Here is a 12,499-nt window from a genome sequence, read left to right as displayed (position 1 = left end):
GTGTATTCTGTGTATGAACCTTGTTCTCTAAAGGGACCATGTTCTTGATGAACCGGTATGTATACACGTGGCTCTGGGCAGAGAAACCTTTACGTCTGGGTGGGAACAACCTGGGGTAGGTGAATGGCTGGGTAGGCCTTTTTAAGTGCAGTGAATTGGCTTGGAACTTCTCCATGATCCTGATCTGAAGTCAGCTGAGTTTGTCAGGATTTAGTCGCATCGAATCTAGGAAAAAAAATGCACAAAATGATGTTTCCTTATATTCTGCCGAGCTCATCCATTTGTTCAGGGGCCAAATACTGTGTAGGGCACCAAGCGAGGCTCTACATGCTGACTGGGGAGAAGCCTGGAAGATGCCGATTCCTGTACATAACAGACCCAACGAGTTAATAGTGAGAATCATGAGCTCCAGAGGAAAGGGGGCATTTCCACTTAGGAAGTTTAGAGATGACCCTATTGCAGAGGAGACAGTTTGCAACAAGTCCTGATGGATGTTTGGCAGCTAGAACCGTATTTTACATATTCAAGGATCCAACTCTGCTTTGATTCCCCAAGACAGTGGGGGAAAGAACATCCACATGCATTCTGGAGTTTGTGAGAGGTGGCGTTTTTCAGGACAAGTTTCCTCAGTGTAGAAAGTCTTCAACTGTCCCCACTGCACCCAGACTCATTAGGCCAAGGCTTTCTAAGGGGGACACGCAGACAGTGGCAGGTGGTACCAGCCACTTGATAGCAACGATACCTTATGACTTCCGGTTTTGAGAGGACCACTTTAGGGCTCTTACATGTCTTCTTTCTTTAAGATCCCATTTGCCTGAGTCCCTGGACACCTCAGTACCAGGTTTGAGAGCTGTGTGTCCCAGAAGGCCCTGGGAGCGCCGCAGTAGCAAGCCCACAGCTCAGCACGCAGCCTTGGCCCCTGGCCACAGGCACCGGCACTTGTACTGAGGGCCTGAGACGCCAGGTGGCAGCAGCGTGGCTGAGATCCACAGGCAGCTCCCCAAAGAGAAGAGCGAAGGCTAGACCTTCTCCCTCAGGCTACTGGGCCTGCTTGCCCAAAACCAAAACAATTCTAAGTTATGCTAATAAAAGACTTCTAAGTTGGCTATCAATAATGGCAAAATTCCAGGGTCTGCTGTAAAGTCCCACAGCACAGCACAAGTTCAGCTACATGATCTCAAAATTACATTTATGCCCAGAATGTGCCTGTGTGTCCTGAGAACACCTCTGCCTACAATGAAGGGCTTGGTGTGGGCTGTTGGGAAGGGAAACTGCCCAGTCCTCACCCCTGAGGGATAAGAAAATGACTTTGACCACAGACAAAGGGTAGGCTGTTCCCTCACTGTGTTGGGAAGAAAGGGCCCATGGAATCTGGGGAAGTGAAGTGACTTGAAGGTCTCAAATAAGGCAGGCCAGAATAAGTCAAGGCCAAACTCCATCTTGGTCATGTGGCTGAGAGGAGAAAGTCCTCTATTTTGTATTCCAAGGAAGGCGGGGTAGAACTGAAAGGTATTCTCAGAAAAGACCAGAGGGCTTTATTAGGTCAGTAGACAAAATACAGTAACCCAAGGAGTTTGGGAGCCAGAAAGAGTATCTGTTTGCTAAACCTGAAAAATCCCACAGGCCCAAGGAAAGTGGATTCACTAGAATGAATTCAAAGCACAAACTCCAAAATGCGCACACAGTTAAAAAGAGCACAATTTTGGTCCGTGTTACCTTGAGGATAACAATCATCAAAGCTATGTTCATCCCCTTGGAATTTTTCAGAGCAGTATAAAGTAACTTAGGGATTAGAAGCTGCTTCTGTTTGTCTTCTGAACAGTGCCATTTTGAAGCACACAAATCACTGACAAGTCAGCCCCTCTCAGAGGAACAAGAGTCCTGGGAAAGTGACTATCCTGGGTGGGCCAGGCCACACCAAGTCGGGGGAGGAGGAGAGATTAATGTCTGGGATGGGGTCTGTCAGTCAGGGCTGCTTTGATAATGGACCCCTGGCTGCAGAAGCGGTTAAAAGCCAATGCAAAAACAAGCTACTTGTGAAATGTATTTAACTTGAAGTTTTTGGATATTTTTTCCCCTTATGAAAATGCTTAGGATTACTGTAAAGCAATATTTATAAATAAGTGCATTTAGAATAGTTTTGTTTACCTGATTAAGATATGTTTTGGTATGTGTATAGCTCTGAAAATTGTGTGTGCTGTGAAATTTTCTGAGTTCCCCTGCAACTCTCCCATTCCCCACAAAGCTTCTCTGCCCAGGATGCACATCTAAAGGGAGGGAGCCTGCACACGCAGCAGATCGCTGGAGAAATGTGTGTAAGGGTGCCAATATCAGATTCAACCGGACCCATTCATCATGCATTTTGGTAAACTTACCCTGGGCCATTAAATATTGTTAAATACATCCGTGCTGCTTGTTATATACTGTTGATCGAGTTCCAATTATGATGACTCAATGTACAACCGAACAGAACCCTGCCTGACAGTGTGCCGTCCTCACATCCCTGCTGTGCTTCAGTCCACTGTTACAGTCCAGTGTCGAGCCATCCTGTGGAGGGGGTTCTCTTTCACTGACCCTCCACTGTCCCAGCATGATGTCTTTTTCAAGGACTGGTTTCTTATAAGCTCATCCCAAAGTGTATGAGATGAAGTTTCATCATCTTTCTTCCAAGGAGCACCCTGATGACACTTCTCCAGGACAGATTTGTTCTTTTAGCAGTCCTTGGAGTATTCAGTGTTAACCAATACGCTGTCAGTGACATACATACATCTAAACCATAATCAAAGAGGGCAGATGGTGGATAATCATGGAACCGGAAAGCCATCTATCCAGAATGCCCACTTCCCTTACCTAACCCCTTCACCTGCCAGTTGTGATTAGGTGCTTGAGCCAGCTCCACCCCCTAGCAACCTGATGTGTAAGAACAAGCCCCTGCCTGGTCCTATGCTGTCCTCACCATCTGAGGGGCCAGCCCCTAGTGTCATACTGTTTAGTGTGGGGTTTTTTTTTCTGAGCAGAAAAGTGAGATCTAGTCATCTAAGTCTTCAGTGCCCATCCAGCCCAAATATTGGAAGTCAAGACTGACTGGTCAGCTCTGCTGCCTTCCTACTTGTCCAATCTGCCTTGCTCCTGAGTTAAATAACAAAGCATCAACATTGCTAAAGGCAATTCCTTCAGCAAGTATCTTTTAGCTTGTCTTCTGTTGAGTCACTCCAGGACTTCACCGGGTCCTCCTATAGCCCCTGACCTATGTGTTTCTCAAGCCCCTCTGTACCGTGACTACAGCAGTTACTGTAGCAACAGTGGAAGGAAAAACAGCCAAGTCCTTCACCCTCCATATGTTCTGCTAAAACAGTCCCGGTGGACGTATGATTACATACATATTATGCACAGCAGCACAGAGGAGTCAGCTTGACCAGGATACATAAGTAGTTGGAAAGCAGAAGCTAAAGTTCTTGAACTTTTTGGAAATGATGAAGTTGCCCACTTTGGCTAAAGCTCAGGTTCCTTTTTGGACCATTTCTCCACTTTTCTTAATAAGGATGTATATTGCTCTTTCCTGGGTTAAGAGCTAGACTGAAATTCAACTGAAGCAAACAGTTACTCTGCACAAGTCAGTTCCCTTCCTTCAGTAGCAGGTCCCTGGACTTAGAGCCCTCTTGTGGTAAAGACTCTTGATCTTAATATAGGGCACAGATGATTTGCTTAGCCTGAATATGAAATGGCCCAGACAAAAAACAGTATTTCTTATAACTTAGTGCCTCTCTTTGGGATATTTGTTGTTATGTACCATTGAGTCAACTATGATTCATTGTGACCCTATACAACAGCTTTGAAGCCTGCCCTGGCCCGAGCCAGTTTCACTGACTCAGATATACCTATGCCTATAACCCCAGTATCTGTGCCAATCCATCTCAGCCAGGGTCTTCCTCTCCGCTGTCCCTGCACCCTTCCAAGCATGATGTCCTTCTCCAAGAATTGGTCCATCCTGGCTACATGTCCAATGTATGTGATATAGAGCTTCAAAAATCCTTGCCTCCAAGGAGAAACTTAATTTCACTCTCTCACAGACTGTCCTCTTGGAAGTCCATGGTATGTTCAATATTCTTCTCTAGCACAACTCAAAGGCATCAACTCTTCTGTCATCCTTAGTCCTTGTCCAGCTCTCTGATGCACAGCAAGTAACTGCAGAGTATGGCCTTAAGTCTCTAGACTGACATCATTACTCTTTAGCACTTTGGAGAGGTCTCTGACGGTAGACTTCCCCAATGCAATGTGTGTTTTGATTTCCTGACTGCTGGTGCAAGTATAGAGTGTGGTGCCAAACAAGCTGAAATTGTTAGCAAACTCAGTCTCTATCATATGCTATCATTTGGTCCAGTGGTGAGAATCTTTGTCTTCTTGATGTTGAACTTCAGTCCATATTGAAGACAATAGTCATTGACCTTCTGCAGCAAGCACTTCAGGCCCTCCTCAGCTTCAACAAGTAAGGCTGTATCATCTGCTAATACAGGTTGTTGATAAGTCTTCCTCCAATCCTGATGCCACATTCCTCTTTATAAAGTCCAGCTTCCCAAAGGATTTGTCCTGCAGATAGACTGAAAAGGTATGGAAACAGGACACAGCCCTGACACACTCTTTCCTGATTTTGAACCATGTAGTATTTCCTTGCTCTGAGGACTGCATCAAGTATAGGTTTTGCATAAGCACAATTAAGTGTGAACCATGTAGTATTTCCTTGCTCTGAGGACTGCATCAAGTATAGGTTTTGCATAAGCACAATTAAGTGTTCTGGGATTCCCATTCTTCTCAAGGTTAGCCACAGTTGACAGAGAACTACTGGAAATACAAGCCAGGTTTAGAAAAGGCTGTGACACTAGAGACATCATCATCAATGTCAGACAGATCTTGGGTGAAAGCAAAGAGTACCGGAGGAATTAGGATATTTAGGTTGCTGAAGATAAAGAGGAACATTTTAACCTCCTGGTAATTGAACAATAAAACATGTATCACTGAAAGGTTTCTGTTTCAACAAAACCATTAACTCTCACAGAGAGGGGCCCACATGATCATGACAGACCACTAGATTTTCATTAGCAGTCTCTTTTTAGCCACTATTGCAGTCACACATGTTCTGACATCCACCTTGCATGTGGTCAGGAGATGACGTTCAAAGCTAGCACTGTTGTGGGTAGATGAGGGACCACAGGGTTCTTCTAATCCTGACATTGTCACCATTTCTTTTTTTTTCTCTTCTTTCATCAGTTTCATTTCGGCAACAGTGGATGACTCTCTAAATTAGTCTATCATGTAATTAAGTCTCTTCTCTAATTGTTATCTGGATGAAGACTGTTACCGGCTTGAGTACAGGTCAAAGGGAAGTGCTTGGGGAGTGCCATTAATGAGAGACAGTTCCTAGAGCTCACTGACTGGAAACTCAAGCATTCCCCTGATTACCAAGCCCTCTCTTAAAGGAAGAAACCAACGTGCCACTCCAGAAACATATCACAGCAAATACTCTGTGAGAGTGTGTGTGTGTATGCAAGAGAAGAGGAAGGTAACAAGATTCAAGGCTGTTGAGTCAGAACAGATTCCCAGCTGACCCTCCTTCTGAGGAGATGCTGGTGGATTCCAACCACAGGGAGGTGTGGCCCTGGAGTCAGGAGTCGGGAGGGGCACACGGTTTGAATCCACCAGCTGCTCTGCGGGAGAAGGACCAGAGCTCCTGTCCTGTGTGATGTACGGCCTCTGAACACCCGCTGGAGGGTCAGCTGCAAGCCAGCTCTGACTCCATGATACATAACAACTAGTGTTTGGTTAGTTGGTCTGAGGCCTGGCCCTCAGAGCCTCTGAAACCGTCAGTCTTTGGGCTCACTAGAACTTGACCCACCCTTTGCTGTGCTTGCATTCTGCTTCCTAGGTATACAATGAGGCAGCGTGACAGGAGTGACTTCTGAAGGAGACTTGGGCCATCAGGAAAGTAGAAACGAGAACCCACGGCTATACAATATTCTTATATGGATGACAAGAGGCGAGGAATTGAAAAATATAAAAATAAGAGAATAATTTTGTATCAAGAAAGTATTTTTACTTTAGAAATAGAGAAAAGAGACTCCGGCATGCGTCTAGGTGAAGGTAACCGCAGTTCCAGCAGAGTGAGTATCCAGGCGGTGAGGGGGGTGGCTGCTGGGCGGGGGCTGGAGCCACAGTGTCAGGTCTGAAAGATACAGCTCTGGGTGTGCAAGGCTCAAGAATGGAAGGTGATTCTCGGCTTATGAAGATCTGGAGGCAGAAGACTAGAGAGTTAAAACTTTGAGTTGAAACTAGATGTTGGAGAAAAGAGTCCAGAAGTCTCTGACACACACACACACACACACACACACACACACACACACACACACACACACACATATTTATATAATGTGTTGATTCTACATGCTTCCAGTGGTTAATGCTTGGAGCCCGACACCTGCTCATGCGTAACGAGGTACCAGGAAATCATCGTGAGATGATTGGAGGTGATGATTGGAGTACTCTGGAAGGAGAAATGAAAAGAGTCTTTTTTGGACCATCAAGTTGGAAAAAGCTAAGAAATCTAGAGAACAGGGAAGGATCGTCCTTTTCTTTTATAGAACAGATTGGGAAAACACGGATCAAAGTAACAAAGTGGTAAAAGTCAGACATTAAATAAAAGTCAAATTCAGGCTATATTAAAACAACCAACGTCTTTAATTAGAAAGCAACAAACATGCAAATGGCAAGTATAGAAATTTTATTTGAACCAACATTTTCACTATAATGAAAATGACTCTTCAACATTGATCCAAGCTCCCACATCTGAAGGTTAGGGGAAATATTGCACTTTGCATGGTCTAGCACTCCTCATTCACGGCAGAAGTTTTTAAAATGGTTTGCTGATCTTGTTTTACACACACTCCCAAATTCATGCACACAATCGCTCCAAACCAATGTTAAGTTATCCCATAAAAAAGGGAAAAACTCCAAAAAACCAAAACCTTAAAATTGCACTAAAGCTCTGTAAAGGGGAAAAAAAAAGTCTTATACAAATTCCAGGACATCTAAGTGCTTGCCAACAAGAGCTGATTATTCTTCATCTTCATTCTCATTTTCCTGGCCAGAGCCTTCTGATCTGTCACCCTCCAAGCGATCTGGAAAACACAGGATAATCAACAATTTTTTTTACATTTAGAATTAACTTTCAAAGTTTTTTTTCCTTACAACAGATTAAAGACACATAGAATAAATGATCACTGCATAAAGGTGTTACTTTTCACTAGCCTCTTAGTACTCACTGGTGAGTGGCCTATGACTCCTGGTGATCCCAAGAGCAGAAGAAATACTGTACTATCAGCTTTGAGTATGCATATAATTCTAAAATGTGTACTAGTAATTAAAAACTCTAAATATCTCAAATCATTGTTTCCAGACTGTATTCCTTGGGGTCTAGGGTCATAATGAGGCCTATCAGATGCCACCGAGGAGGCTGCATCTGGGGTCCACCTCTGAGGACCTGTTTGTAAAAGATGTTTTAAATGAAACACCTTTTGGGTTCTAGGTATTGTGCTAAAACCTGAAGATACTAATGGTGATCAAAACAAATACATGTGGTCTCTGCCCTGAACAAATGTATCTGGATTAAAGTCTTAACATGAATATATAATTAAAAAGTATGGTGAGTGTTTTCTCGTGCAGGCAAACCTCTAGACATTTAAAAATAAAGTCTCTGGACATGCTCATGCAGCCACCTTGTGCTCTAACCGGGCTGTCTGCCATCCTCCAAGCCCACTATGTTCTCTCAAGCTTCCATGATTTATACTTGCTGTTCTTTTGCTTGGGAACAATTCTTCAGCTATGAAGGATCTGCTTAGCTGTCTCAATAAATCCATTATTCCTTTTATGAACTGTTTCCCTTACTTCTTTAAATACTGAACATGGTGAATTTTGAACTCAACCCTCCATCTCCAGTATATCTTGTATGAACATTGAATAATGATCTTAATTGCAGTAATAGTTTGCATGTCTTCTTGATAACTACACTATCAGCTCTGAAGGAAGGGCAAGACTTTCATCTTTTATATTTAAATCCTAAGAGTCTAGCTCAGGATGTCCAATGAGTAAGTAACCATGAAGTTTACTGAGAGAAGAAACATTACATTAGGGTATAAAAGAATCATTACTTATTGACCTAGTGGTCAGAATCTACTCTGAAGTCTGGAAGGCATGCAGTCTGAATCCACCAGCCACTCCACGGGAGAAGGACGGGCAATCTAAAAACCTGCTGGAGGGTCAGCTATGGAATGGTTTCAACTCAACGGTATACAACAATAACAACATGAATATAAGAAAAAAAAAGAAGGTAGCAGCATAAAACCACTACATTAGGATGAAACCCTTCTGAAAATATTAAGGCTCATTAGATACAGGGGTATTGTTTTGTCTCACTGTTAACAGAAAAAGAAGAATTCCTTACCTACATGTTGTGGTAGTCATTAGGTACTGCTGAGCTGAGCATGACTGACAGTAACTCTATGAACAACAGCTCTGAACCCAGCCCTATTCTTATCATCTTTGACACACCTGAGCCCATTGCTGCAGTCAATGTGTCAATTCATCTTGTTGAGGGTCTTCCTCTGTCTTGCTGACTCTGTCCATCTTTCCCAGCATGATGTCCCCTTCCAAGGAATGGCTCTTCCTATAATATACCAAAATGTATGTGAGATGAAGTTTTGCCGTCCTTGACTCTAAGGAAGACCTTGGTTGCACTTTCTTCAAGTCATATTTGTTCTCCAAGACATATTTGTTCTTTTTGCTGTCCATGAGATATTTAGTACTCTTCTCCAACATTACAACTCAAAGGCTTCGACTGTTCTTCTGTCATCTTTATTCATTGTCCAGCTCCCAGATAAATAGCAAGTGACCTAAAAGACCATAGCTTGAATCAGGTGCATCAAGTCTTGTAAACAGACACCACTGTTCCTTAGGACTTTGGAGAGGTCTGTGACATTTCTTTTCCAATGCAATATGTCTTTTGATTTCTTGACTGCTGGTACGGAGTGTGTTGATTGTGGATCCAAGTTAAGATGAAACAACTGACAGCTTCAATCTTTTTTCCAACTATCACGATCTTGCAATCAGCACAATGGTGAGAATTTTTGTTTTCTTGATGTTGAGTTAACTACTATATACTATAGTTCATTATCTGCAGAGGCTTAACATACTTCAGTTGAATCCTAGGCCGCAGGGAAAGTACACAAAGGAGACTGTATCATTAATGGTCCTAATGAGTTAGATGAAGTCATCAGCACTAACTTCAAGGGAACACTGGTAGCCTCATAGTAAGGAATCGCACTGCCAACCCAAAGGCAGGCAGTTCAAATCCACCAGCTGCTTCAGGGGAGAAAGATGGGCTATCTCTTCCTGTGCAATTTACTCTTTCTGAAAATCTGCTGGGAGGTCCTCTCTCAGTTGCTTTTTACTTGATGATGTATAACAGTAACATGCTGGCTTCAAGGAGCCCTAGTGGCACAGTCATTAAGAGCTAGCCTGGAGGCTAGTGGTTGAAACTCACTAGCTGCTCTCAGGAGAAAGAGGTAGCAATCAGCTTCTAGGAAAGTTTACAGCCTAGGAAACTCTATGGGGGCAGTTCTACTCTGTCCTCAAGGGTCTCAGGGACCCACAACTGACATGGTAGCAGTAAGTTTGTGTTCTGTTGTTTTGTTTTTTTTTTTAAATGCTGACTTCATTCTAATGTTAATTAAAAAAATTTCGTGTTTTATATATATTAAAAAAATCAATGTACTGGCTTCATTCTATGAGCAGATGACTTAATTACATATGGAGCACAATGTCTTTATGCAGATAGTGGTCCTTCTTGATAACAAGCCCAAAGTATCTGTGATGAATTCTCACTATCCTTACTTCAAAGTTCTTGCTGCACTTCTTCTGAGACAGATTTTTTTTTTGGCTATGGTTTATTGAATATTCTTTGCCAGTCCTGTGATTCAAAACTGTAATTCTTAACTGGTCTTCCGAAGTTACTGTCCAATTTTCATAAGTAGATGAGGTTACTAAAAATATCATGGCTTGGATCGAGTGCAAAGTCTTTGAAGTGACATGCTTTTCTTAAGCACTTTACGAAGTTTGTGCTGTAGCTCTGCTTAATGCAATATGCTATTTGATTCTGTGACTGGCTTCTATGGGCACTGGCTGTGCATCCAAGTAAAATGAAATCCTGACAGTATGAGTCTTTTCTTCTTCTATCATGATGTTCTTTATTGGTCCAGCTGGGGTGAATTTTTTGGTTAAAGTGTAATCTATACTGAACTACATAATCTTTAGGTTTCAACAGTAAAAACTGACATACTCAGGATCAAATATGTGGACAATGTATCATCAACTGTTTAAGGAATTAGTGAGACAATATGTGTGTGTGTGTGTGTGTGTGTGTCTATGTGTGTATCTATCTACCTACCTATCTAATTTCTAACCCAAATTACCAAAAAATGTAGCTATTATTATGTAAAAATATTCAAGGCAAACTTGTAAAGTCAATGAACGAAGTAAGAGTTGAAGAGACTATCAAGCAAGCATCATTGAGTAATTAAAACACAGTGAAATGATTTCTGATCATTATTTGGCTACCTAAGGGAGCTAAAGGGAGCTCTGGTAGCCTAGTGGGTAAGTAGCTATGCTGCCAACCCAAAGCCAGGTTGTTTGAATCCACTGGTTGCTCCACACACACAAATGGGCAATCTCCTACTGTCTCTGAAAACCCACTAGAGGGCTTTCACAATGAGGGGTATAAAAAGAAATATAAAAATGTTTGTTATGTGATTTTAGAGAATACAACATTATGTTCCCATTCTATTAGTACATTTTATTAAGTAGGAATCCTGAATATGACAGGCTAGCTACATTACAATCCCAAAGGCTTGTTGTTCCTATCACCAGCTGCTCTAAGGGAGAAGGATGGGAAACCTCATCCTGTGTGATTTGCTGCCTTAGAAACCTGGGTAGAGGGTCAGCTCTGGATTGGTTCCAAACTGATAGCACCCAACCACCACCACCACCACAGCACACTCACTCCTCACTGACACAGTTCCTAAGACCAACTTGTGAAGCAAAAACTGGTATTATGTGGAAATGGAAGCTGACCTTAGGTCACCAAATGGAAAATAACGGTCAAATGACATTATTCTATAATTGTTAAACTTCTGAGAATCATGGTGCAGTACAGGTCAAAACCAGCATTACTCTTGTCTCACTGCGAAGCATACAGAATGTCAGATGGCACACTGTTTTATTATTATTATAATATGAAATGTCAAATAATAAAATAATCTGCATTAATGAGGAGTAGGTATGTACGTAAAAAACCCACTAAGTCTTATCAGTGGAACCTGAGAAAGCACCAAAAAGCTTCTTACCTACACTTCTTTTGGTTGTCACACTATATGTGGAGACATGGAAATAGATGATTAAGAAAAATGCTACAGAAATAAAAGCAATGTACAAAGCAAGAAACAGATACAATTGAGGGTCAAAAGTTTCTTACATGTCACAAAGTAACTGTCAGAGGTTTCTGGAAGGAGGAGAGCAGGAAGGAGAGCCACTCATTCCTCCCTGGCTCATTCCTCAAAACCAACGTGCTCAACTGCTGTAGTGTTTCTTGGAAAACAGACTCACTGAGTGACTAAATTGAATAAATTCTGTTCATAAGTGCTATTGGAGTGAAAATGCTATTCAATACTATCACATATTTCTGCTTAGCAATTATAGTTGAAAGACCTTTGAGGAATGCTGTGTTCTTCTAAGTCAAAATAAGAACCCTTCCTATAGCCATTGTTTTCAAAGGCAGAGAAGGCAAAAAACTGCTTTGTATAGAAGCTTAAATTTGTGGAAAGTTCCCTTTATTATCTATGAGAAATACTGAATCAGGAATATTTGGCCAGGGAAGGTATGATATGAAGAGATTACATTTCTTACCTAGAACATATTGTAGGGGATGAGAGGAAGGCAAGTAGAAAAGAAAGAACAGGAAGGGGAAAAAGTTTCTAAAGGAAACCTGTGTTCCACAAAAATACGAGTTTTGTTTTCTAAGATTTATTCTACAAAAAAAGTTATTTTCTGAACCCAAAATCTCTGTAAATGTTCATTAAAACTAATAAAATGTAATAATAATTCAAAAAAGTTATTTTCTTAAAATAATAAATATATGATTCCGCATAAATTATATAATTGAGACTAAATTAATGCATTCAACAAACATTTGCCAGGTATTATTCTAGGAGCAAATAAATATCCAACTGTAAATAAAAGATCTTAAAAAAAACTTTATTCTTCTGTTTACTTTCTATAAGCAGATGATAGAAGCATCCTTATTCACTGCCGAGCTCTCAGGTGCACAGCAAATAGTGCACCTTAGTCTTAAACTAAATCCGAGGCAACCAAAATATGACCTTGAGTCTATCCCACCTGA

At 41.7% G+C, this 12,499-nt stretch overlaps 1 protein-coding gene across 4 annotated transcripts in view; it reads right to left on the bottom strand.

Moving 5' to 3' along the window:
• Positions 1–7,104: 7,104 nt before the first annotated feature.
• The window catches only part of DCAF6 (DDB1 and CUL4 associated factor 6), a 206,500-nt gene continuing 201,105 nt past the window's right edge, over positions 7,105–12,499 (bottom strand). For all 4 annotated transcript variants that reach the window (XM_006887399.1, XM_006887401.1, XM_006887402.1 and 1 more), the window contains one exon: positions 7,105–7,169. In XM_006887399.1, the coding sequence (XP_006887461.1) occupies positions 7,105–7,169 (65 nt within the window). The remainder of the gene's footprint in view (positions 7,170–12,499) is intronic.

Source organism: Elephantulus edwardii, unplaced genomic scaffold (assembly GCF_000299155.1).
Source record: "Elephantulus edwardii isolate Elephantulus edwardi_28Jun2011 unplaced genomic scaffold, EleEdw1.0 scaffold00057, whole genome shotgun sequence".
NCBI lineage: Eukaryota > Metazoa > Chordata > Mammalia > Macroscelidea > Macroscelididae > Elephantulus > Elephantulus edwardii.
Note: the sequence above shows the minus strand (reverse complement) of the source record. Positions and strands in the feature narration are given on the sequence as shown.